The 27,461-nt window shown below is 39.1% G+C and overlaps 2 protein-coding genes across 2 annotated transcripts; both read left to right on the top strand.

Annotated features, from left to right (window-relative positions):
- Positions 1–14,652: 14,652 nt before the first annotated feature.
- On the top strand, positions 14,653–15,483 carry LOC122282159. The gene has a single exon (XM_043094114.1). It carries the CDS (start codon positions 14,653–14,655, stop codon positions 15,481–15,483), a length of 831 nt encoding a protein of 276 aa, XP_042950048.1.
- A 21-nt stretch (positions 15,484–15,504) lies between these two features.
- On the top strand, positions 15,505–19,760 carry LOC122282158. The gene is made up of 3 exons (XM_043094112.1): positions 15,505–15,848; positions 15,898–18,745; positions 18,936–19,760. Exons 1-3 carry the CDS (start codon positions 15,505–15,507, stop codon positions 19,758–19,760), a joined length of 4,017 nt encoding a protein of 1,338 aa, XP_042950046.1.
- Positions 19,761–27,461: the final 7,701 nt, after the last annotated feature.

The raw sequence follows: 27,461 nt of genomic DNA, 5'->3' as shown, positions 1-27,461 counted from the left end.
AAACCCACCATGCTCTATGAATCACCTACAATTGAGGGGGAGATTTCCACTTTCACAGAATGGGAGAAGTCTGCAAAGCACTCTCAGGATTCTGCAATGCATCTCCTGCCCTCTTCTTATGCTACCCCTTCTTTATCCTTAAATCAACCTAGAAATAATTCTTCACCCTCTCATGTTACTCCCACTACCTCCCCACAAACAGCTTACTTGCCTCATCCATCCTCCAATGACTTTGTTCAGCCTACTACCCAGCCTACTCCAACTCCACACCCTATGCAAACTAGGTTTAGATGTGGCATCCACAAGCCTAAACCTCGTTATGCAAACCTTCATCACCTTGTTCCTATACCTACTAAACCAAAGTCTATCAAATCTACATTGAAACATCCTGGTTAGTCTGCTGCAATGGAGGAGGAACTCGATGCTCTTGCCAAAAACAATACTTGGAGCTTGGTTCCAAAACCTGATGGTATGGATATAATAGGCTGTAAGTGGGTATATAAAGCTAAGCTCAAGGTTGACAGTACTCTTGAGAGACTTAAAGCAAGACTAGATGTTAAAAATGCCTTTTTACATGGTTTTCTTAACACACTTGTTTATGACTCACTTAAAAATGAGTAGCACTAATGCTATCCCAAGTGCAGGAGGATGTCGTGTAATAATTAGGAATAAATTCCTAGATCATCTCCTCAGGAAAAGTTACTTAAAATTAAACTTGTTGAAAAATGTGAAAATCTTCACAAAGAGAAAACAAGAGGATGATATGTACAATGGATGAAAGAGGTTACTAGTCATGGACTAGATTCATATTTTTAGATTTTTGATTGTCGGATTGGAATGTAAATGACTAACAGATTAAATTCAGAGATTAATAAAATTAAATTAAGAATTAAACTAGATTAGAAAGTAATTGACAAAACATGCATTGAAAATTGAAAATGCATAAAACCAATATTCTAGGGTTTATCATTGTATCTAAATCACAAATGCTCAAATTAAACCATAACAATTGTAATCACTATTAAAATGAAAGCTTAATGAAACAATAAAAATAAATAACATGAAATAAGTAAACAACAATTAAATTACCCAACTAAAACAAAAACAAAAGCTCTCTACCAAACCCTTCTTGCAATAAATTAAACTAGTACACTTAATTAAAAACTTCTAAAACAATTCCTTTATTTCATGAAACAAACTAGCATACTTCATTAAAAACTTCTAAAACAATTCTCTTGTTGCATGAAACCAACTAGCACACTTGAAAGAAATTAAGGTATTACAATTAATGAGATAAAATTCTAAAACAATTCTTAATACTTAATAAAAATTCTTAAAACAACAAAGCATTGTAGGCAAAAACAAAAACTGCCCAATCTATTTTAAGAAAGAAAAGTCAAAGAAAATGAAATGAAAATTCTGCTACTTAAACGGAAGAGAAGGAAAATAAACTCAAGGTTGCCCTACGGCTATATATGGAAAGAAAACTCAAACGGGAAAACAAGTGCAACTTCAAGAACTTAGTTGCTCAACTGTAGCCGAATGAAAAACCAAAAAAAAAACAATAGCTCTCTCTAGCTTCTAAACGGAAAGAAGTAAGTAAAAAAAAACTGCTGCTGCCGCTAGTCTTCTAAATGAAAAGAAAATAATTTAAAAACTAAAACTTCCTCTTGCTGCTGCTGCTACCAGTTAATAAATAGCTGCACGTCCAGCTGCTCCAGCTAACCGAATACTCATTCCCTGCTGCTGCTGCTTCCCGTCCATATGAGAAAGAAAAAAAAAACTCTCCTGCTGCACGTTTACTGGTCTGCATGTTTACTGCATGTGTGTTGCACTTTTCTGCATGTGTGAATGGGTGTCTTTCTGCTGTACAGCGTGTGTGAGCTGGTGCGAGTGGCTGCTCTTTTTTTCTGCAACGTGCTGTGTTCCTACATGTGTGAATCCGAATGCTTTGCTGGTCTGCATGTGTGAACTGGTCCGAATGATTGGTTGCTGTCCTCCTGCTGCACGTCCAGCTACTCGAAAAAGAAGGAATCAATTTGTTGCTGCTGCACGTTCAGCTCCAGCTCAATCCATGTGCTGTTGTATGTGTACTGCATGTGTGAATGGTCTGCATGTTTGCTGTCCATGTGTTGAATGGTCTGCATGTTTGCTGTCCGAAGGCTGGTCTGCTGTGTATTGCATGTGTGAGTGGCTGCTGTCACGTTTATTGCATGTGAGCTGCATGTGTAAGTTTGCAATGTGCTGTATGCTTTCTGTCCAGGTTGCTGCACGTTCAGGTTGCTGTCCATGTGGTCCGAATGAGTTGCTGTCTGCATGTGCATGGTTTGTTTGAGTGCTGTCCGAATGATGTTGCATGTCTGCATGTGTGCTATTCGAAAGCTTCTTGTGTGAGCTGGTGTCCAAATGATGCTTTCTGTTCTGCATGTGCATCGTCCATTTCTTCTCCTGCTGCTTGCTGTCTGCATGTGCATGGTTTGTTTGAGTGCTGTCCATGTGCTGCATGGTTGCATCGTGTGAGTGGCTGCTGTCACGTTTATTGCTGCATGTGTGATTGGCTGTCAAAGCATGTCCATTTCTTTTGCTGTCCATGTGCTGCATGGTTGATTGGCTGTCAAAGCATGTCCGAGTGAGTGTTTTGCTTTGCTGCTGTCCGAGTGAACACGTGTTTGTTCTGCTGCATGTGCATTGTGTGAGTGCAGTTCCGAGTGAGTGGTTGCTGCATGGTGTTTGTTCTTGATTTTCCTTAGCATAATCTCTCTTTGCTGAGATAACTTTGAAGCTCAACGAAACCAAGCCTCAACCGTAGCCTTCCATGATCGACTGGCGACATAAGGAATGCCTAGCAAATGTGAGCTAAACTTCCATATGGCCACTGCTATATTACCTCCATAGAGAACATGGTTGAGATCCTTAAAAGCACCTTCATGGCAGCATTTGCACTTAGAAACTAGAGGGACACCAATTCTTCTAATCTGATCATCCACAGAAAGGTTATTATTCAATGCCTTCCACATGAGTATGGAAAATTTCTTTGGCAAAATACCATGCCAAATCCAATGAGACCATTGAGATTTAGGAGCAGTAACTCGAACAAAAGACCAAACACTCTTGGTAGGGAAAGACCCATCCGACGTAACTAGCCATATAAGATGGTCATCACCTTGCTTTCAACCCCCAAGATTAGAAACAATTGCCTCCGCTACATCAGTCCCCACCAACTACACTAGCTTCTCTACATCCCAACTATTGTTTAGGAAGCACAAGGAGAACAATGGTACAGACGCAAATAATAATAGAAAGCAAGAAAAATTATGGACTAGAATGCACAGTAATCAATAGTTGGTAGAATTCAAGCAGAAATTCATGCTTTTAATCAATTAAAATTACAACTTTGATTTATTCACTTTAACCATTTTTCCATTTAAAACCAATAATAATGTCATGATGAATTTAAAATACATTGGTTTTAAATAGCTAAAATATTCAATATTTCAGCTCAATCACACCCCCCAACTAGCATTTTGCTAATCCTTGAGCAAAATAGTGAAAATTAATTGAGATGAACATTGCATAAAACTCGAAATTCAAACAAAAGCAATCAAACATAATTCTGAATTCTCACAAAAGTGACATGTTACCACTAAACCACCAGGGGCTATACCCATCAAGACTATCTCAACAATCTTTCACGTAGAATTGAGGCAAATTCCTCATAACTCAAATGTGTGTGTGGAGCTAAACTGGCTGTGCGTTCCTTATTACTAGCCATGATTTGTCATAGGATTTTTCAACCTTAAGATTAATCGTTGCTGATTCTAACTACCTCAAAGCCCAAGGGACTAGCAGTTTTCACGCCAGCTCTGTTTTTTAAAGGTTGGACACTTAACCCCCAAAGTCTTGGGTAACTGTTTCTAGCCCTTTTTACTTAGGAAAGTTCACTAAGTTGCCTTTATTCCTTTTCTCTCTCTCTCTCTCTCTTTTTTTTTTTTCTTTTCATTCTAATCTTTTCATTTTTTTTTTTTGGCATGGCTCGGTAGTCCTGCAGTTTACTTCTCCAGTGTTAAATCAATGAATGGTAAATAAGGAACACTACAAGCGTAAGCATGTGCAAAATGTCCTTCAAAATTTGCCTTTCGTTCTACAAAAATTTTATCAAGTTTCATCTTAATAAGCATAACATCCCGGTGTTTCAAGCCACATATCAACAAAACATGATGCATCAAAAATCATGCTCTATGTTTAAGCTTGAAAATAAATTTTTCACAAATGATCCCGCTCAACTACTCCACCAAGATGCTCAAATTTCACAAATCTTAAATTTCAAATTTATTTTTTATTTATTTTTTATTATATGTGCACACATGCTACCCCCCAACTAGTGAGATACATAGTCCTCAATGAATTGAACGAAAGAAAACAAAGTGCACAGAACTAAGCAAGCAAAACAAACAATCAACATGAAATATAAAATCAAAGCAAAAGAACAAATAAAAACAAAGCAAGTAAAGAAAACTGTAAAGAAGGAAAAACAACTTAAAGCACTCCCCTGGGGTCTTGCACAAGCAAGATCTCTTCATGTGGATCAAAGACCTTCAGAAATGACTTTAGACGTTGTTCGTTGACAGTGAAGCTATTACCATTTTTCGGATTGATAATGTCTACCGCGCCATGAGGATGAACGGTCTTTACAATGTACGGCCCACTCCATCGGGATTTCAACTTTCCAGGAAAAATATGCAAGCGAGAGTTGTAAAGAAGAACTTCCTGGCCAAGTGTGAAATGCTTTGGATGAATTTTCTGATCATGCAGAATTTTCATGCGTTCCTTTGCCAGTTGCGCGTTGTTATAAGCATTCCGACGAGCTTCATCCAATTCATTGATCTGCAATTTTCTCAACCCTGAAGCTTCATCAAGTGATATGTTAACATGTTGTATGGCCCAAAGAGCTCGATGCTGAATGTCAACAGGTAAATGACAAGTTTTACCATAAACTAATCGATATGGAGACATCCCTAGATTTGTTTTAAAAGCTGTCCTATAAGCCCACAAAGCATCAATAAGCTTAATCGACCAATCTTTCCTATTAGGATTTACTGTTTTCTCCAAAATGATTTTTATCTCTCTATTTGCCAATTCAGCTTGCCCATTTGTTTGAGGGTGATAAGGGGTAGAAACTCTGTGTGTGATACCATATTTTTTCATAAGTGTAGAAAATGGTTTATTGCAAAAATGAGAACCCCCGTCACTAATGATAACCTTGGGCATGCCAAATCGAGCAAACAAAGATTGTAAAAACTTTAGTACAACATGATGGTCATTGGTTTTGCAAGCGATGGCCTCAACCCACTTTGAAACATAGTCCACAGCCAATAAAATATATGTGTTTCCAAAGGAAACCGGAAAAGGTCCCGTGAAGTCTATTCCCCAACAATCAAAGATTTCTAAAGTAAGAATGGGGGAAAGGGGCATCATGTTTCTTTTGCTAATGGCTCCCAACTTTTGACAAGACTCACATGCTTTACAAAAATTGTAAGTGTCCTTAAACATGGAAGGCCAATAAAAACCGCTTTGCAAAATTTTTGCCATTGTTTTATTTGCTGAAAAATGACCACCACATGCACCAATATGACAAAATCTCAATACTGAAGAAAACTCATCATCAGGAATGCATCTTTGAATCAATTGGTCCGAACAATATTTGAAAAGATAAGGGTCATCAAAGTAGAAATGTTTTACCTCAGATAAAAACCGACGCTTATCTTGGGTTGACCATTCAGAAGGCATTCGCTCAGTCACCAGATAATTGACTATGTCAGCATACCAGGGAGCTCTATCAACCACAAACAGCTGCTCATCCGGGAAACTATCATCAAGAGAAAGGCTGACATGTGAAGAAGGAGATGATGACAATCTAGAGAGGTGGTTAGCTACCACGTTTTCAACTCCTTTCCTGTCCTTAATGTTGATGTTGAACTCTTGAAGTAATAGAATCCAGCGAATCAAGCGTGGTTTTTCATCTTTCTTAGCCAACAAATACTTAAGAGCAGAGTGGTCAGTGAAAATAGTAACAGGAGAACCAAGAATATAAGCCCGGAATTTATCAAGTGCAAAAACCACTGCAAGCAATTCTTTTTCAGTAGTGGTATAATTTTTCTGGGCATCATTCAAAGTTCTACTGGCATAATAAATCACAAAAGGTCTGTTATCCACTCGCTGCCCCAAAACAGCTCCTAAGGCATAGTCACTAGCATCTGTCATAATCTCAAAGGGAAGGTCCCACTGCGGGGGTTGCACAATAGGGGCAGTGGTAAGCGACTTTTTCAAGGTATCAAAGGCTTTTTGGCACTCATCAGTCCAAACAAATTCAATATCATTTTGTAGAAGAGTGCACAAAGGTTTTGCAATAGAACTAAACCCTTGAATAAACCGCCTATAAAAGCCAACATGACCAAGAAAAGAACGAATATCCCTAACTGTCCTAGGGATAGGAAGTTTAGATATTAATTCAATCTTTGCCTTGTCAACTTTTATACCCTCAGAAGAAACAATATGCCCCAATACAATGCCCTGAGTAACCATAAATTGGCATTTCTCCCAATTAAGTAAAAGATTTTTTTCCCCACATCTCTAGAGAATACGTGCCAAATTATGCAAACAACTCTCAAAGGATTTTCCAAAAACAGAGAAATCATCCATGAATATTTCACAAATGTCATCAATCATATCAGAGAAAATACTCATCATGCATCTCTGAAAAGTAGCTGGAGCATTACACAGACCAAAAGGCATTCTAGTAAAAGCAAAAGTGCTAAAAGGACAGGTGAAAGTGGTTTTCTCCTGATCCTCAGGTGCTACAACAATTTGATAATAACCAGAATAGCCATCCAAGAAACAATAATATGCATTACCAGCTACTTTTTCCAAAATTTGATCCAAGAATGGTAAAGGAAAATGATCCTTCCTACTGGCTGAGTTAAGTTTTCTATAGTCAATGCACATTCTCCAGCCAGTAACCATTCTAGTTGGAATCAACTCATTTTTATCATTTTTTATGACAGTCAAACCAGATTTCTTTGGTACCACTTGAGTTGGACTTACCCACTTACTGTTTGAGATGGGATAAATGATACCCACTGCGAGTAGCTTAAGCACCTCCTCTTTCACAACTTCCTTCATGGTAGGATTGAGCCTACGTTGAGCATCACGAACTGGTCTAGCATCGTCTTCAAGATGGATTCTGTGGGTACATACAGCGGCATCAATGCCTTTGATGTCAGCTATTGTCCAACCAATTGCGCCTCGATGCTTCCTTAATACTTCAATCAACTGGGCTTCATCCTTCTGATTTAGCTTTGATGAAATCACCACCGGAAAAGTGCCTTCTTCAGGACCAAGGAACACATACTTTAAATCTTGAGGAAGCGGTTTCAGCTCCAACTGGGGAACTTCTTCCTTTGAAGATTTAAGCATGTCTGGTGGTGGTAGAGCTTCAAATTGGGGTTTCCATCTTGCTCCCACAAACTGTACTTCAAGTGGTAATGAAGAATCTGCAAAACAATCAAAAAAATCAAAGTCATCTTCATTGATATGATCAATTTTCTCATTAAGTAAAAATTCAGGTGTCTGAAAAATATAGTCATCATCAGAGAAGGGAGAAGTTGAGCAAATAAAATCTGTTGGTGTCAAACTCTCCACAGCATTCAAATCGCTTGTGTCATCAAAATGTGCTGGCATCTTGCAAGCGTTGAAAACGTTCAACTCCAGTGCCATGTTCCCAAAGGTAAGCTTCAAAACTCCACTTCTGCAATTGATCAATGCATTTGATGTAGCTAGAAATGGTCTTCCTAAGATGACAGAAGCTTGGTAAATAGTGGAGACCGGCTGTTGCATGTCAAGAACCACAAAATCCACTGGGTAGTAGAATTTGTCCACCTGGACCAACACGTCCTCTACAATACCCCTCGGTACCTTAACTGATCTATCAGCCAACTGTAGCATGATGGAGGTCTTTTTAAGCTCACCCAATCCCAACTGCTCATATACTGAGAACGGTAGCAAGTTCACACTACTCCCCAAGTCAAGTAAAGCTCTCCCAATGCGTGATTCACCAATCATAATGGAAATGTTGGGAGAGCCGGGATCTCCAAACTTCTGAGGAGTCTCGCTCAATATCAATGCACTAACTTGCTCCGTTAGGAAAGCTTTCTTCTTTACATTCAGCTTCCTCTTCACCGTGCACAAGTCCTTCAAAAACTTTGCATATGAAGGCACTTGTTGTATGGTATCCAAGAGTGGAATATTGATCTTCACTTGCTTGAAAATCTCTTGAATCTCCGTGTGATACTTGTTCTTTTGTCCAGCTGCCAATCTCTGAGGATAGGGAACCACAGGTTGGTATCCCTTACTAGTCTCAACATCTGCGCTCACAGGCTTTTTCAGTTCTGGTCTCACTACCTCTGGTTCTTTTTCAACTTCATCCGTCTCTGCTGCATCTTTAGGCATTGGAGCAACTAACTCTGTGTCTATGGTCATCTCAGGTCGGGGAACTTCCTTCCCACTTCTCAAGGTAAGAACAGCTTTTGCTGTCTTAATAACGTCTCCTGAGACATTATGCACTTGATGTTGTTGTTGTCTGTATACTTGAGGATTAGGCTGAGGTTGTGCTGGAAATTTCCCTTTCTCTAGGGTGCTCAAGGTTGTGCTCATCTTATTAATAGTGCCACGCAACTCATTTATGGCCTGAGTGTTCTGATTATTTGTGGTGGCCTGAATCTGCATGAATTACTGAAGTGTATTGGCCATCTGTGCCATACTATCATCTAGAGTCTTCTTTGCAGATGATGAAGGCTGAGAACTTTGTGCAGCTACATGAGGCTGAAATCCAGGAGAAGCTACATAAGGATAGCTCTGAGGATTCTGATATGGCGGATACTGGTGCTGAAGAGCACCCTGATTAAATGGCTGCTGCTGAGGTGGTGGGGATCGACCAGGCTGATCATTCCTCCATGAGAAATTTGGGTGATTCCTCCACCCCAGATTATATGTGTTGGAGAAAGGCTGATTTTGTGCTCTATTAACCCAGTTAGCTGATTGTATTGGCTCAGACCCACCTTCATGAAATACTGGCATAATCGGGCAGTCTTGGGTCTTATGGTTTGAATCAGCACATATAGAACATGCCTCTGCTACTTTCGCAGCCTTTACTTTTTCCATTTCCATGACCTCCATTCTTCTAGTCAATGTAGTTATTCGGGCTTGAACATCAGTGTCTCCTTTAAGTTCATATCTGCCCCCTCCAGAAATAGCCCTCAGTGGCTGTGCTGTTAATGGAACTCGATCAGTACGAGTATTCCATTGTTGTGCGCTCTCAGCAAGGTAGTCGAAAAATGATAATGCTTCATCAGGTTCCTTGCTAAAGAACTCCCCATTGCACATTGTCTGAACAAATTGCTTGCATTCCGGAGTGAGACCAGTGTAAAAATAGCTCACCAGCCTCTAGGATTCAAAACCATGATGTGGACAAATGTTCACCAAATCCTTAAATTTTTTCCAACTGACCTGAAAGGTCTCATCAGGTCTCTGATTGAACTGGCTGATCTACTCCTGCAAAAACTGAGTTCTCTGAAAAGGAAAAAATTTCTGTAAGAATTCATGCTGCATGTCAGACCAACTAGAAATGGAATTAGGTCTCAAAGAGTTAAACCAAATCTTCGCTTTATCCTTTAAAGAGAAAGGAAATAAACGAAGTCTAATGAATTCATCAGTAACAGCCTTAGTGATAAAAGTAGCACAAGCCAACTCAAAATCTGTCAAGTGTTGGTAAGGACTCTCAGAATCCATCCCGTGGAATTGAGGTATCACTGACATCATGCCATGCTTGATAGAGAAATTAGGTGCATTTTCTGGTAAAACAATGCATGAAGTGTAGTGGTACGAGTGGGTTGCAAATAGTCCTTAAGAGTGCGTGGTGCAGGTGCAGCCATGTTTTCTGATTCGATTTCAATTTAGTCACCTGGCTCACTTGAAGCAAAGACAGACGAGCTATCTATCTCCAAGCTGTGTATACTACTTTCAACACTCGGTGTGACTCTAAGCAACCTATTTGAACTGTCTCTCACCCATGACATGAAACATCAATTTAATATGGTAGAAATGAGTGGTTGATGCAGATGAGATGAGTAACCAGAGACAATATGGTAGAGAAAAATAAAATAAAATAACAAGTTTAAATTTAAGTTAAACTACTTTCCCCGGCAACGGCGCCAAAAACTTGACTCACTCAAAAATGAGTAGCACTAATGCTATCCCAAGTGCAGGAGGATGTGGTGTAATAATTAGGAATAAATTTCTAGATCGTCTCCTCAGGGAAAGTTACTTAAAATTAAACTTGTTGAAAAATGTGAAAAACTTCACAAAGAGAAAACAAGAGGATGATATGTACAATGGATGAAAGAGGTTACTAGTTATGGACTAGATTCATATTTTTAGATTTTTGATTGTCGGATTGGAATGTAAATGACTAACAGATTAAATTCAGAGATTAATAAAACTAAATTAAGAATTAAACTAGATTAGAAAGTAATTGACAAAACATGCATTGAAAATTGAAAATGCATAAAACCAATATTCTAGGGTTTATCATTGTATTTAAATCTCAAATTCTCAAATTAAACCATAACAATTGTAATCACTATTAAAATGAAAGCTTAATGAAACAATAAAAATAAATAACATGAAATAAGTAAACAACAATTAAATTACCCAACTAAAACAAAAACAAAAGCTCTCTACCAAACCCTTCTTGCAATAAATTAAACTAGTACACTTAATTAAAAACTTCTAAAACAATTCCTTTATTTCATGAAACAAACTAGCATACTTCATTAAAAACTTCTAAAACAATTCTCTTGTTGCATGAAACCAACTAGCACACTTGAAAGAAATTAAGGTATTACAATTAATGAGATAAAATTCTAAAACAATTCTTAATACTTAATAAAAATTCTTAAAACAACAAAGCATTGTAGGCAAAAACAAAAACTGCCCAATCTATTTTAAGAAAGAAAAGTAAAAAAAAATGAAATGAAAATTCTGCTACTTAAACGGAAGAGAAGGAAAATAAACTCAAGGTTGCCCTACAGCTATATATGGAAAGAAAACTCAAACGGGAAAACAAGTACAACTTCAAGAACTTAGTTGCTCAACTGTAGCCGAATGAAAAACCAAAAAAAACAACAATAGCTCTCTCTAGCTTCTAAACGGAAAGAAGTAAGTAAAAAAAAACTGCTGCTGCTGCTAGTCTTCTAAATGAAAAGAAAATAATTTAAAAACTAAAACTTCCTCCTGTTGCTGCTGCTACCAGTTAATAAATAGCTGCACGTCCAGCTGCTCCAGCTAACTGAATACTCATTCCCTGCTGCTGCTGCTTCCCGTCCATATGAGAAAGAAAAAAAAAAAACTCTCCTGCTGCACGTTTACTAGTCTGCATGTTTACTGCATGTGTGTTGCACTTTTCTGCATGTGTGAATGGGTGTCTTTCTACTACTGTACAGCGTGTGTGAGCTGGTGTGAGTGGCTGCTCTTTTTTTCTACAACGTGCTGTGTTCCTACATGTGTGAATCCGAATGCTTTGCTAGTCTGCATGTGTGAACTGGTCCGAATGATTGGTTGCTGTCCTCCTGCTGCATGTCCAGCTACTCGAAAAAGAAGGAATCAATTTGTTGCTGCTGCACGTTCAGCTCTAGCTCAATCCATGTGCTGTTGTATGTGTACTGCATGTGTGAATGGTTTGCATGTTTGCTGTCCATGTGTTGAATGGTCTGCATGTTTGCTGTCCGAAGGCTGGTCTGCTGTGTATTGCATGTGTGAGTGGCTGTTGTCACGTTTATTGCATGTGAGCTGCATGTGTAAGTTTGCAATGTGCTGTATGCTTTCTGTCCAGGTTGCTGCACGTTCAGGTTGCTGTCCATGTGGTCCGAATGAGTTGCTGTCTGCATGTGCATGGTTTGTTTGAGTGCTGTCCAAATGATGTTGCATGTCTGCATGTGTGCTGTCCGAAAGCTGCTTGTGTGAGCTGGTGTCCGAATGATGCTTTCTGTTCTGCATGTGCATCGTCCATTTCTTCTCCTGCTGCTTGCTATCTGCATGTGCATGGTTTGTTTGAGTGATGTCCATGTGCTGCATGGTTGCACCGTGTGAGTGGCTGCTGTCATGTTTATTGCTACATGTGTGATTGGCTGTCAAAGCATGTCCGAGTGAGTGTTTTGCTTTGCTGCTGTCCGAGTGAACACGTGTTTGTTCTGCTGCATGTGCATTGTGTGAGTGCAGTTTCGAGTGAGTGGTTGCTGCATGGTGTTTGTTTTTGATTTTCCTCAGCATAATCTCTCTTTGCTTAGATAACTTTGAAGCTCAACGAAACCAAGCCTCAACCGTAGCCTTCCATGATCGACTAGCGACATAAGGAATGCCTAGCAAATGTGAGCTAAACTTCTATATGGCCACTACTATATTACCTCCATAGAGAACATGGTTGAGATCCTCAAAAGCACCCTCATGGCAGCATTTGCACTTGGAAACTAGAGGGACACCAATTCTTCTAATCTGATCATCCACAGAAAGGTTATTATTCAATGCCTTCCACATGAGTATGGAAAATTTCTTTGGCAAAATACCATGCCAAATCCAATGAGACCATTGAGATTTAGGAGCAGTAACTCGAACAAAAGACCAAACACTCTTGGTAGGGAAAGACCCATCCGACGTAACTAGCCATATAAGACGGTCATCACCTTGCTTTCGACCCCGAAGATTAGAAACAATTGCCTCCGCTACATCAGTCCCCACCAACTACACTAGCTTCTCTACATCCCAACTATTGTTTAGGAAGCACAAGGAGAACAATGGTACAAACACAAATGATAATAGAAAGCAAGAAAAATTATGGACTAGAATGCACAGTAATCAATAGTTGGTAGAATTCATGCTTTTAATCAATTAAAATCACAACTTTGATTTATTCACTTTAACAATTTTTCCATTTAAAACCAATAATAATGTCATGATGAATTTAAAATACATTGGTTTTAAATAGCTAAAATATGCAATATTTCAGCTCAATCAGTTTACATGCAACAGCCACCTGGCTGATTGAAACTAGTTGAATCGAGGACGTCCTTCTCTGTCTCTCTCTCCCGCGAGTTTGAGGTAAAGTAAGGTTTTCAGTCCCCTTGCTCGTGCAAGGTGGTTTGGTCTTCCCTTTTGGGAGTATTGTCCATTATCACTCTCTTTTCATACTCTTTGAACCTGTAATATGGAGGAGGAGGATCTCGCCAAAAGGTGGGAGAGACTGAACCTGTCTTCGGCTGAAAGTGAAGTCTTCAAGTTCCGTTCTGCAAGATCATCAGAGGAAGCAACACGTAGCAAACATTGCATTGTTGGGGGAGTGTTGTCCGAAAAAGGAATAAATAGTGAGGCTTTCAGAGTCACCATGTCGAATATCTGGAGACTGGAGGGATGGGTGAAGTTCAAAGAATTAGGGGACTTTAAATTCTTAATCGAATTTCAGTTTCTTGGTGATAAAGAAAAAGTTTTAGGGGGCCGGCCATTGTTTTTTGATAGAAACCTTGTATCCTTCCTAGAATTTGATGAAGATGTTCTTTTAAATGACATCCAGTTCCGTTTTGAACCCTTCTGGATTCAACTTCACGGCCTTCCTTGGGGAGCAATGACAGAGGAAGTGGGTAGACAGTTGGGCTCCTCAGTTGGCCATGTCATTAGAGTCGATGCAGACTCAGATGGGGTGGCATGGGGGAAATGTATGAGAATACGGGTTGCAGTGGACTTACACAAACCCCTTCTACGTGGTAAATGGATGGAACTGAATAACTTAAAACACTGGATCGCCATAAAATATGAAAGATTACAGTCATTTTGTTTTCACTGTGGCATATTGGCTCACAAAGGGAAAAGATGTACTCAACAGAGGGGACCTATATCTGGCGTTGATCCTAAGATCCTGCAATTTGGCCCTTGGATTCGGGCTCAGCCTATGAACTCTAAGATTTTTGATGGCAGGCAGTATGGAGGCAAGTCTGGTGGTCCAAATCAACAGCATTGGCAGCACACTGATTCCTCAAAAGGGCAAGAAGGTGAAACCAATCTGAAACATACAGTAGGTGAGGAGGAAGACACTAATTCAATTGGAAATAAATTTAAGGAAGCAACTGGTTTGTCAATGCCTGGCAAGGACCTTTCTTTTGAGTCTTTGATCGCACCTATGGTGGAGGCTGTTACCTCTAACAGTCAACTTCCAACTGCCAAGGAGCTGGCCTCTCCTGTAATTAATACAGCCTCACCTGAATCTAATAGGGATCTGATACAAGGATTAACTAATGAAGAAGTATTTAAGCCAAGCATCAATGGAGCAGTGACTCGGCAAAGAGGGGCCACCTGGAAAAGAAAGGCTAGAGAGGTAAATCATTCTTTCTCTTTGGTCACAACTCCTAAAAGAAGGGGCAATAAGAAAAGGGAAATGGTCTCCCAGTTAGACACGGATAATAAAGTGAAAAAACATAAAGACTCCCATGAATTATCAGCATTTAGTGACAATACTATCCTGGTGGAGGCTGTGGAGCAGCCCCACCTTAAGCAATGATTGGCCTCAGCTGGAACTGTAGGGGGCTTGGGAACCCCCGTACAGTTCGAGAATTAAACCTCTTAGTGAGGTCTAAGTACCCCGACTTCATATTCTTAATGGAAACCAAATGTGGTAGGAAGAGGGTTGAGGAAGTGAGGAACAATCTTCATTTTGACAGTAGTTTTGTGGTGGGAAGTAGAGGCCTCAGTGGGGGCTTAGCTTTTTTATGGAATAGCAGTGTGGACTTCTCTTTAGAAAACTTCTCACATAATCATATCTCAATGGTCCTCACTGAAGAGGGGAGCCCCCAACAGATTTTGGTTACTGGTTTTTATGGCTTCCCTGAAACATCAAGGAGAGGGGAAAGCTGGAGCCTGTTGAGGTTGATCAAACCAAGGGAGGACAAATCATGGCTTTGTTTGGGAGATTTCAACGAGATATTGCATCACCATGAAAAGATGGGATCAGCCAGCAGACCATATCCACAGATGGAAGCATTCAGAATGTCTATGGACTGGTGTGGCCTGAGTGACCTTGGTTTTGAAGGATCAAAATTCACCTGGTGCAACAATAGAGAGGGTGATCAGTTTACTAAAGAAAGACTGGATCGTGCTATGGGTAATTTGATGTGGTCTGACCTGTTCTGTGAATGCAACATCAATGTTCTTGCTGCCCAAACTTCTGACCATAGCCCATTACTGGTTATTGCTACAAAGAGAGGTATGAGGCCTTCAAGTTTTGAGACAAGAAGAAAGAAGATTTTCAGATTTGAAGCAAGCTGGAATGTACATGAAGCATGCAACAACATTGTTCAATCTACTTGGTCTTACCAGGATACAACTTAGGGCCAAAAAATGAATTTAATCATGAGGAAACTAAATAGATGCAGGGAGTCTTTAAAGCTTTGGAGCTCGAGCCTTGGGAAAAAACAGAGGGACATACAAGGACAACTAAAGCTACTTTTGAAGATGCAAGACTCAAATAAGGGCTCTAACTCAGCAGCCATAAAGGTGCTACAGAAGGAAATTGATAAATCTCTTGAGGAAGAGAACCTGAGGTGGCAACAGAGAGCAAAACAACTATGGTTGAGAGATGGTGACAGAAATTCTAAATTCTTCCATAAATGTGCCAATCAGAGGAGGAAGAACAATGGGATTCATAAGCTTATGAGGACTGATGAAAGCTTTACAATAGACATGAGAGATTTCTGGTTTGTTTTCTCAGTACTACCAAGAACTCTTTACATCATCAAATCCAAGGGGAATTGAGGCATGTTTGAACCAGGTCCATCCTCGAATAGATAGGGAGATGAATGCCAACCTAACCAAACAGTTTTCAGCTAAAGAGGTAAAGTTTGCTCTGTTCCATATGAATCCCATGGGGTCTTCAGGACCAGATGGATACCCTGCTTTGTTCTACCAATCACACTGGGATATTGTAGGAGTTGACCTCACTGATGCTGTCTTGGAAATATTAAATGGGGATGGTAATATTGCAGCTATTAATGATACTTTCATAGTTCTAATCCCAAAAATCAGAAATCCCCAAACTGTTCTGGATTTTAGGCCCATCTCACTTTGCAATGTCATTTACAAGGTGGTGTCCAAAGTTCTCTCGAATAGGCTTAAACTGATTCTTCCTAATATTATTGCACCTACCCAAAGTGCTTTTATTCCTGGCAGGATGATCATGGACAATGTTATAGTGGCTTTCAAAACTCTTCATGCAATGTCAACCAAAGGCAAAGGGAAGCAAGGATATATGGCTATAAAGCTTGACATGAGCAAAGCCTATGATAGAGTGGAGTGGGCTTTCTTGAGAAGGGTCATGGGTAAGATGGGCTTCAGCAACAGATGGATTAACTTGGTCATGCAGTGTGTAACTACGGTATCCTATTGTCTCCTTATTAATGGTAGTTCTCATTGCAAGTTTATTCCAACTAGAGGAATCAGACAGGGAGATCCCCTCTCCCCCTATCTTTTTATCCTGGTGGCTGAGGTGCTTAGTAGCTTAATGAATCATGTTGAAAGTATCAAGTTGATTCATGGATTTCCTATTTCCAGGGGGAAGCTTAGCATTAATCACCTATTTTTTGCTGATGATAGCTTGATTTTCTGTAGAGCCAATGCAGGAGAGTGGTCATCTATCCATGTTTTGCTGAACCTTTATGAAGAAGCCTCGGGTCAGAAACTTAACAAGACCAAAACCTCTATCTTCTTCAGTCCCAACACAAAGCCAGCTGCAAGAGAATACATTTTGAATCTTGCTGGAACTAGGGCCTCCTCAAGCTATGATAAGTATCTTGGATTACCAGCTCTCATTGGTAGATCTAAGCATGCTGCATTTAAGGATATCATTGATAGGATCAGAGGAAGAACCAGTAACTGGAAAAACAAGTTTCTCTCTCAGGCAGGGAAGGAAATACTTCTTAAGGCTGTGATTCAAGCCCTTCCCACTTATTGCATGGGAGTCTTCAAACTACCTAAATCCATTTTGAATGAAATAAACAAAGTTATGCACCATTACTGGTGGGGCCATCTACAAAATGAAAAAAGGGTGCACTGGGTATCTTGGGGTCAGATGGGAAGATCGAAATCTGCAGGTGGCTTGGGCTTTAGAGACCTTGAGAGTTTTAATTTAGCTCTTTTGGCTAAGCAAGGGTGGAGAATTATCCAACAGCCCAATTCCCTTGCTGTACAGGTCCTAAAATTGAAATATTTCCCAAGTGTTGATTTCATTCAAGCCAAGGTGGGTCATAGGCCTTCATTTATATGGAGAAGTCTCTGTGCTGCTAAGGGACTGATAGAAAAAGGCTCCATATGGCACATTGGTGATGGTCAAAACACCAAAATATGGAAAGATAGGTGGCTGCCACAACCTACAAGCTATAGAATCCAATCACCTGTACATATTCTACTGGAGGATGATAAAGTGGCTAGACTCATAAACCAAGCAACTAGGCAGTGGGATAGAGGCTTGATAACAGAAGTTTTTGGCTCTGAGTTAGCAGCAGTGATCCAGAGAATTCCGTTAAGCTCATCTGGTGCTATGGATAAACTAATCTGGTTGGGATCCAAAGATGGCTCTTTCACTGTTAAGAGTGCCTATCACCTTCAGAAGGAGCTTTTTGCACAGCTCAAGGGACAGTCTTCTAGAGGGTTGCTGAGGCAGAGAGACTGGATTGGTTTGTGGTATCTGCAGGTCCCTAATGCTACCAAATCTTTCTTGTGGCGTGCATGCTTAGAAGCTCTCCCTACAAAACTCAACCTCTTCAGGAAAAAGATTGTGGACTCCCCTATATGTCCTATCTGTTGCTCGGAAGAGGAAACCACCACTCATGCTCTCTGGAACTGCACCTCTGCCATGGATGTTTGGAGTCAAAGCCATATGTTTTTCCAAAAAAGCTCTTTAAGGGTAGACAGTTTTAAGGAACTGTTCGAGTGCCTCAGCAAGCAAGGTACACAACCTTTGATGGAACTGTTTTCAGTCATTACCAGGAACATATGGACTAGAAGAAATAAACTGATTTTTGAGGGTTCCTTCATGCATCCGAATCTGGTGGTGAATCAAGTATCACTATCTCTTGCAACTTATAAGGAGGCCCAAGGAAGTAGGAAAAATACACCTCAAGCGTCTAGTACTCAAACTGGGTGGTCTCCTCCTTCTTCAGGTTCAATTAAAATTAACTGGGATGCTGCTGTGGATGTGCCCCAAGCTAGAGTTGGCATTGGTCTGGTGGCCCGAGACCATGAAGGCAGGGTTTTAGTCACAAAGCAGCTTCTTGTCTCCTACATTCCTGACCCTCTATTGGTTGAAGCTTTAGGAGCTTTTCAGGCAGCTTCTCTGGCTAAGGACTTGGAGTTCAGCCCTGTCATCTTGGAAGGGGACGCTTTGCAGATAGTGAATGGCATTAATCAACAGGTTGAGAGATGGGATAGGGTGGGAATGGTCATGTATGACACTAGTTTGGTGCTATCCAGTCTATGCCAATGGTCTATGGCCTTTGTTAGGAGGTGTGGCAATCAAATGGCTCACAATCTAGCCAAGGATTCCCTTAAGCTAGGAGAGAGTTCGGTTGTTGTGGTCTTTGGACCTCCCTGTAATCGTGTATCTCCATCTTCCTTGGTTTAATGAAATGGTGGATTTTCTTCAAAAAAAAAAAAAAAAAAAAAAACAGCCACCTGGCTTTGAAGATCCAAAGTATCCACAGCATGTGTGCAAGCTCAACCGTGCCTTGTATGGTCTCAAACAAGCTCCTAGAGCTTGGTTTGACAGGTTGAGTGACTTTCTTTTGCAGCTTGGTTTCTTCTCAAGCTCAGCAGACCCAAGTCTTTTTATTTGTCACTCAAACCATGGAGTTCTTATCCTTCTCCTCTATGTGGATGACATGGTGGTCACAGGAGATAATCCACAAAGAATTCAGTGGCTAATATCTCAACTGAGCACTCAATTCTCTATCAAAGATCTCAGTTTTCTACATCATTTCTTGGCGATCGAAATTCACAAGATTGGTATTGATCTCTTCCTAAATCAGCATAGGTACATCATGGACTTGCTCACTCGAGCCAACATGCATGAATGTAAGCCTTTAGCAACACCTATGCCAACAACAGGCCAACATATTTTAGCTTCAGACCAATTATTTCCTAATCTCACATTCTATAGAAGTCTTGTTGGTGGACTGCAATACTTTAGTGTGAACTATGTCTGTCAGTTCCTACAAGCTCCTACTGTGGCTAATTTCCAGCTTGTCAAAAGAATCCTTAGGTACTTGCAAGGCACAGTTGAACTTGGCCTACGCATCACCTTAGACAGCAGCCTTGATCTATATGGTTTCTCAAATGTTGATTGGGCTGGTTGCCCCACCACAAGGAGATCCACCTCAGGCTATTGCACTTTTCTTGGTAGCAATTGCATCTCTTGGAGTGCTAAAAAGCAACCAACAGTTGCAAGGTCTAGTGCAGAGGCTGAATATAGGGCCATGGCTTCCACGACAGCAGAATTAACTTGGATTTCAACACTACTTCGAGACCTTGGGGTGCCTCTCTTCAAAACACCTATTCTCCATTGTGACAACATGAGTGCCTTATTTATGATTGTCGGTCTAGTTCTACATGCTTGAACAAAGTACATAGAACTTGATTATCACTATGTAAGGGAAAGAGTGACACTTGGATCCTTAGAAACAAAATTTGTCACCTCACTTGCTCAGCTTGCTAACTTGTTCACAAAACTCTTACTCAAGACTCAGTTTAAGCAGCTGCGTACCAAACTTGGCCTTTGCTTTCTACCATAGCCAAGTTTGAGAGCGAATGTAAGGAATGCAATCAATAAAATCCCAGCTGTGCATCAATCAGAGATATCAGCACACGATCACAACAATACTGAGCCATATTCTCAGCAACCCTCTCTTGTCAAGTAGTGCATGATCATAGGAGTAAATCATGTGCGTTTAAGTTTCCACTAGCTGTATATCCTTGTATAGAAATCTTTTCCTTTTATGTAGTCTTTTCATAGATAGACATCAGTTGTAACAGTGATATATATATGAATACAATCACAGCCTCTATCTCAACTCGTGAGATAGTGTTTCTAAAAAATATTTACAAGTTCCTATTACCTGAAAATCATCTCCCAACAATACTCCAATATGCAATATTTCGGTGAGGGAGCTCCAATATGCAACTGGAAATCGATTTGGAACAAAGATTGAGTGGGAGTGAGACCTGTAGTCTGGTAGAGAAGGGATAGAGAGATAATGGGATGAATGAATCCTTACCGGAATGTTATGAACTTAGTAATATTAAAATATTAAAATAACAGACTGGCAATTCGAGGAGCCAGAAACCCTCTAATGCCACTAAAACATTCTAGGCAAATACTTGATATTTCATTCCATAAGGTCGTACATTAAGTAGACTAGAAAATAACCACTAAACCAGATAGATAGAAAGTAAAAGAGAAATTGACTCACTAATGTCCCTCAAACCCATGTACAACAGACCAATAAGATCCATTCCACCATGGATTGACCCGATCAACTTGATAAATAAAAGAACAATACTAAAAAGAAATAAACAGTAAAAAGATAACCCTACAAGTGACCAGGCTCAAGCATCCCACATTTTCCTATGTATCTGATGTAGCCCTCTGTGTCCAACCCATAACACAACCTTTTCTTTTTGAAGACCTTGCCCTCAAGATATGGAGACTTCCTCCTATGCTCATCTAAGTCTTCCCAAATAGAATATTCCCTTGTGGGATGATGGACTAAGTTCTTGTAACTAAATTGCTTTTCCGTACCACATAAACTTCATAGTAAGTTTTAGTAAAATCCTAAAGAATTGGTCACAATAAATAGAGGTGGTGGCTCTTTTCCGCCACAATAATAGCACAATCATTTTTCTTGCATGGCCTGGGGAGATTATCTTAATGGTAATGGTGAGTCTTTTGTTTAGAAGTGGTGGGTTGTCATTAGGCTGGAGCTTTATTGGTTCAAGACGTGGAGGAGATGGGGGTAGCCTTAGGATGAGTGCAGGTGCGAGTAGTCTAGGAGTATTAGGTTGGGGTAGGTCATGTGGTTTTTGGTGTTTGAACCTATGCCACACTTCTTCTTCCTGTAACCTTGCAAGTCTAATAGTAGCTAGCAGTGTTGTAGGCTAAAACATTGTCACCACAATCCGCAAATCCTCTTGTAACCCACTTAAAAAAGTGTTGATGCAGAACTCTTTGTAAGCCCACCAATCCTATTGGATAGTATCTTAAGCTGTATTTGGTATTCATCCACTGAGTCTATCTAGCATAGCTTTGTGAAAGCCCCAACCGGATGCTCATAGGCCAAAGGCCCAAAACGGACCTTGAGTGCCACCACAAATTCCTCCCAAGAATGAATTGGGCTGGAATCCTTCAACCAACAATACTATGAGTGAGCCTTACCTTCCATGTGGAAGGAAGCAATCTGCAATTTGTATTCTTCCGAAGTATTATAGTAAGCGTAAAATTGTTGGGCCTTGAGAATCCACTCCATTGGTTTGAACCATCAAACCTTGGAAAATCCAATCTAAGTGTCCGAGCTTGAATCCCTGTATTTCCATCAAATAATAGATTACCACTCATTTTCATCACCTAGAGAAGCCCTCACCTGAATTATTAGCACTTGTTGTAACAACCAATTGATTGTAGCTGGTTGTCAAATTGCAAATCTACTTCAGTACCATCTCCTGCAACTGTCTCCGTTGCTCCTATTCCTCTCTCAATTGAGTTGTTTCTCCCCAGAATGGTAGAAAATGTTCTAGGCAAAGATGAAGAAAAGCCTGTAAGACTAGACAAATAGCTGATTGATCTAGATCAAACATTTGAAATTTGCAAATGCACAGAGGACCATAAAGTATTATATGTCGAATATTTACAGCAAGGTGAATTTGATATTTGGTGGGATACCAGAAGAAAATTACTAGTAAGAGAATTGGGGGAGTATAGCTACTTTAACCTAGGAAAGGTTCAAGGAGGAGTTTGATAATCTATATTTTCCATAATCAATTAAGCAGTAGAAGGCACATGAATTCATGTCACTACTGTAAGGAAGTATGACAGTCGAGCATTACACAACCCGATTTATGGAATTGGGGAGGTTCGCACCCCACTTCAATGTTGTAGCATTTGAAGAGGCTAAACATAAGGGCTTGATTGTCCAAATCAACTAAGAGAAGAAGAGAGCTTTTTCATATACTCCTAAGGAAGCTTGAAAAATAAGAGCGGGTTTGATGGAGAATATAAGCGAAAATGTGTCGTGATCAGGACACAGATACCAACCACACTCACATGCTGTGGAAAGTGCAATTAAATATCATAGATGCGAGTGTAGACTCACTTTGGGGTCCTCTTTCAGGTGTGGATGACCAGGCCACATGATTAGAGACTGCCCCAATGTTGCTCAGAAAGGTGGAGCTGTTCCTAGCCAGGATAACAAACCAGAGACGTGGCACTAAGGACCAACTCGAGGATATGCAGTCACTTTTGGAGATTTGGATGTTGATGATCTAGAAACTGAAGAAGCTGGAGTTATCACTGGTACTTTTCTAAGACCCATGTATTATTAAGCGTATCTAGGAGTAGTTGAGTTCCAGTTAATAGTAGTGTTGCTTTATTGTTGGCATTAAGAAATGTCAAGCTATTGAGATTTATAGCTTGTGCACTATTTAATTCAGGAGTGTCGCAATCTTTTGTGCCTGAAACATTTGTACGAATATGTAGTTTACAAATCCATATGTTACCCTATAAAGTAGTGACTCGTCTCGAGAATGTGCTTCCAAGTGCAGAAGTGTCAAGTTGTATCAAGGATAAGTCCAGGATCGTATTCCACAGGGACAATGGGTTATCAAAGCATTTATGAGATTTTTTTGGTTTTTGGGTAACATGGTGTCGATTATAAGAGGTGAAAATAAAAAGAAATGCAAAAAGACAATCGAAATTGAAATTGGAGTTTCTGAAAAACAAATTAACAAACACTTGGGTTGGGTTTGAGATTCTCTTTATTTCGGATTTTAGATAAATTTTCTCGATTACCAATCCAGTCAAGGCATTGATAAACGGAAGATAAAACGGTTAAGCTCAAGTTGTGCAATATTTTCCTAAGGGATTTTCTATTTTTACTAGCCGTTACACGCGTTAACAAACAAACGAGAGAAACCTTGATAATTTCAAGCTTTTGTTGTGCCTTACGTCAACAACAAAACAAGAGCAAGAGCTTCAATCCCTTTTTTTTTTGAATCCAAACAAATCACGTCCCGTTAAAGCTTTTGTTGTGCCTTACGTCAACAACAAAACAAGAGCGAGAACCGTAATCTATTTTTAATTTAAATCCGGCTAGTAATATAGTGAAATCAACAATCAATCACAAAATATTGCATCGATCTAGGATCTAAAATAAATTAAGTCTCATTCCACAACCCAAGTTTTAGAATTTAGCTACACATGATGTTTTTAACAAAAATTAATCTTAACAAAGCCATATTAAAATCTGTGAGAACGTATTCAAATGAGATGAAAAATAATATTAACCGGACGAAAGATAAAGGAACAAGTATAAAAACTACAATAAGCAACGTAAACGAAAAGGTAAAGGTAACAGAAAATAAATTCCAGCCATCTCTTAAACTCTAAACTAACAAGAACGAAAAGAAAACATAACCAAAGCTAAGAACAAAATTCTGCTGCTGCCACTTGAAAACAGAAAACAAAAAGAAAACAACTGAAAATAAACTGCCCGACTCAAGGTCTAAACGAAAACAAAATAAGAAAACAAAGACTTCAAGCTCCTACTGCTCCTATGCCGAACGAGAATACAAAGCAACTGAAAAACAACAAAACTTAGCTAGTAGCCGAATGAGAATAAAATGAAAAAAACAACAAATTCAACTACTACTAAACTCCTACAGCTATCCCGAAGGATTCAACCAAAAGCCCTACAGCCTCCCTCCTCCGGGTTCCAGCCCTCCTTTTATAGTCATGCTTATGTGCAAGTTGCTGAGTGAATGAAGTGTGTTTGCTGTGATGCATGTGCTTGTGTTTCTTGAGTGATGATTGCTGCTGTGTTGTAAAGCTGAGTGACTTGAATTGCCGAGTGATGATTGCTGTGTTGAGTGATCTGATTTGCTGCCATGTGCTCTTCAACTCATTTGTGCCTCCGTATGAAAGCAAGGCAAGCCCCCACTCGGTCTCCACTTCATTCCACCAACCTTTGAACTATTTTTTTTCTTTTCTTTTCTGTTTTATTTTCTTCCGTAAGCTCCCACTCTCACTATATTCATGCATTCAGCCGAACCGACCCCACTCTCTCATCGACCCACTCTCTCAATTCTTTTTTTTTTTCTTTCTATTCTAATCAATCAGTCGGTGCCTTCGTCTAGCAATATATATAAATATGCACGTACAGCTGCCTCTTTAAGCACAATAAAATCCAGCTACACGGCTCAAATTCCAATTTAATTTCTTCCACGAGTTGAACGGAAAAGAAATGCTGCTGCTCGTGTCCCCTGCTGTTACGATTACCATCCATTTTCTTTAATTATGAGCCGTAATCATCAGCACATATCACTTACTCCACTCACTCATTTCTCCCTCTCTACCACTTTCCGTATAGTGCTTCTCCCACTTGCCTCTCCACTAGCATAGCACTCCTTTTTCTATTCTATTGACTGGAAACTTGGCCCCACAGCTCACTCATTGCAGCTAACACTCATTATGCTGCTCAATGTAATCAATAGCATCCTGTCGGCAGCATTTACACTTCTCCACACACTTCTCCAACACGTAAACCAGCCGGTCAAATTCCTTCATCCATTTTTTCTTTATTTAATAACCTTTCTCTTCCACTTTGTTGAAAATTCATACACACCCCTCCATTTCGGTTCATGTGCATCTGTTTTTGGTTAGTCCAAATAGTTGGTCTGCTTGGTTGAATTTTCTGCTTTCTGTTTTGCATGTGTGAGCTGCATGGTTGCTGCACATGTGATTTTTCTGCAACTGTGTTTGTATGAATGTTGTCCGAGTGAGTTTCTGCATGTTATGTTCCTGCTGCATGTGTATTGCCGATTGCATTTGTCATTGTCTTTATTTATTCCATGGGGTCCCGCATAAGCTCAACAATTCTTTTCAACAGCCACCTTGATTCCGTAGAAATGCTTTGACTGAAAATCCAATTTTATTCAAGCTGAAAATAAGTAAATAAAAATAACACTCAAACATAAATTAAAATAAAAAAAAATAGATTATCACAAATATGTTATATATGTGAGGAAATATTGTCCCATTAAATTATAGTTATAAAATTAAGCATAAACTCATGCTTTTAATCAATTTAAATCATAACTCGTATTTATGCTTATTAACTATTTTTCCATCTAAAACCAATAATAATGTCATGATGAATTTAAAATACATTGGTTTTAAATAGCTAAAATATGCAATATTTCAGCTCAATCACACCCCCCAACTAGCATTTTGCTAATCCTTGAGCAAAATAGTGAAAATTAATTGAGATGAATATTGCATAAAGCTCGAAATTCAAACAAAAACAATCAAACATAATTCTGAATTCTCACAAAAAATCGGTTAGTGACTACTCAACACCAGGAGTTATATCCACAAGGAAAGTCTCAGTAATTGTTCACATAGAATTGGGGCAAATGTATCAGAACTCGAATATGTGTGTGTGGCTACACCTCTGTATGTTCCTCACTAATAAACATGATTTATCATAGGATTTTTCAACCTTAAGATTAATCATTTTTTATTCTAACTACCTCAAAGCCAAAGGGACTAGCAGTTTTCACGCCAACTCTGTTTAAAGGTTGATCATTCAACCCCCAAAGTTTTGGGTAACTGTTTCTAGCCCTTTATTTAAGAAAACTTACACGATTTTTCTTTCTTTTTTTTTTTTTTTTTTTTTTTTTTTTTTTTTTTCGTTTTCTTTTCTTTTCGTTTCTTTTTTTTTTTTTTTTTCTTTTTTTTTTCTTTTTTTATATAAGGCTCGGTAGTCCTGCAGTTTACTTCTCCTGTTTTAAATCAATGAACATTAATGAGGAACACTACAAGTGTAAGCATGTGCAAAATGTTCTTTCAAAAACTTGCCCTTCATTCTATATAAATTATACTAATTCTCATTTTTGTAAATGTCGCATCCCGGTGTTTCAAGTCACTCCTCAACAAAATATGATGCATCATAAGTCATGTTCTATGCTTAAGGTTGAAAATAAATCTTCACAAAATAATTCCGCTCAACTACTCCACCAAGATACTCAAATCTAACAAAAATACCAGAAGTGTGTGTTAATCGTGCACCTCACAAATTTTATTTTAATTTTTTTTTTTCTATTTTCATTTTTTTTCTTTATTTTCTTTTTTTTTTTTTTTTAAAAGGAATTGAACACATTTTTTTTTCTATTTTCATTTTTCTTTTTTTTTTTTTTTTTTTTTTTTTTTTTTTTTTTTTTTTTTAAAGGAATTGAACACAATTAACAGAAAACCCTCCCCCCAACTAAATGTGACATTGTCCTCAATGTTTAGCAATGAATATCCGATGATGTATGTTATACAATCATGATTAAACAGAGAGAAAACAAATTCACTTGAGATATTTGAGTGCACAAAAGGAGTAGATTTCTGTCAAAGTTAAAAACATAACAGTAAACAAAAGAAGGAAAAACAAAACAACACATATGGTATATACAATGATGATTCAGAAATTAATTCTGATACGCAGGATCCTCCAAAGTAGTGGACCCAAAACAAAATAAACAAAATACAAAACAAGCAAGAAAATTTTTTTTTTTTTTTTTTTTTTTTTTTTTTTTTTTTTTTTTTTTTTACATAAACTTGAGGTTTTTAGCCTCAAGTTTGAGACGCTCATGCTCTTCATACAGCATCAGGTCATCCTTAGCCATGGGAGCTGGCAAGCGAAATGAAGAATCTAAAAGAGACTTCAAATGTCTATTCTTCTGCCGTTCGATTCCTTCCCTTATGTGGGCCTCTTGAGAAATTCGTTGAAGTACAACGATTTGTTCTTTCAGCCTTTCAACCTCATTGTTTTTGGCTTGTACCCTTTGGGAAAAAGCCACAATGGAGGATGAGTAGCGAGTCCCAAGACTCACCAGGTCGTAGATAGCATCTGTGTCCGACCTATTAGCCATACTATTGTTTTCTAGTTGCAGCACGGCACTAATGGTGGCTGCAGAAAGAACAGGCGGTTGGGATGCAGAAGGCCTCATGGATTGATCTTGAGGAATGTTTGAGGAATGAGCCATTGACAGAAGACTAGAAACTT

Source organism: Carya illinoinensis, chromosome 11 (genome assembly GCF_018687715.1).
Source record: "Carya illinoinensis cultivar Pawnee chromosome 11, C.illinoinensisPawnee_v1, whole genome shotgun sequence".
NCBI lineage: Eukaryota > Viridiplantae > Streptophyta > Magnoliopsida > Fagales > Juglandaceae > Carya > Carya illinoinensis.
Note: the sequence above shows the minus strand (reverse complement) of the source record. Positions and strands in the feature narration are given on the sequence as shown.

What these genes read in the sequence shown, in the direction of transcription:
- LOC122282159 (XM_043094114.1), top strand. Translation starts at nt 14,653, where the DNA reads ATGATTGGCCTCAGCTGGAACTGTAGGGGGCTTGGGAACCCCCGTACA.
- LOC122282158 (XM_043094112.1), top strand. Translation starts at nt 15,505, where the DNA reads ATGAGGAAACTAAATAGATGCAGGGAGTCTTTAAAGCTTTGGAGCTCG. An exon ending in ATAGACATGAGAGATTTCTG is followed by an intron (nt 15,849 to 15,897) that starts GTTTGTTTTCTC and finishes ATCAAATCCAAG; the next exon opens with GGGAATTGAGGCATGTTTGA. An exon ending in TTGGACCTCCCTGTAATCGT is followed by an intron (nt 18,746 to 18,935) that starts GTATCTCCATCT and finishes TTTCTTTTGCAG; the next exon opens with CTTGGTTTCTTCTCAAGCTC.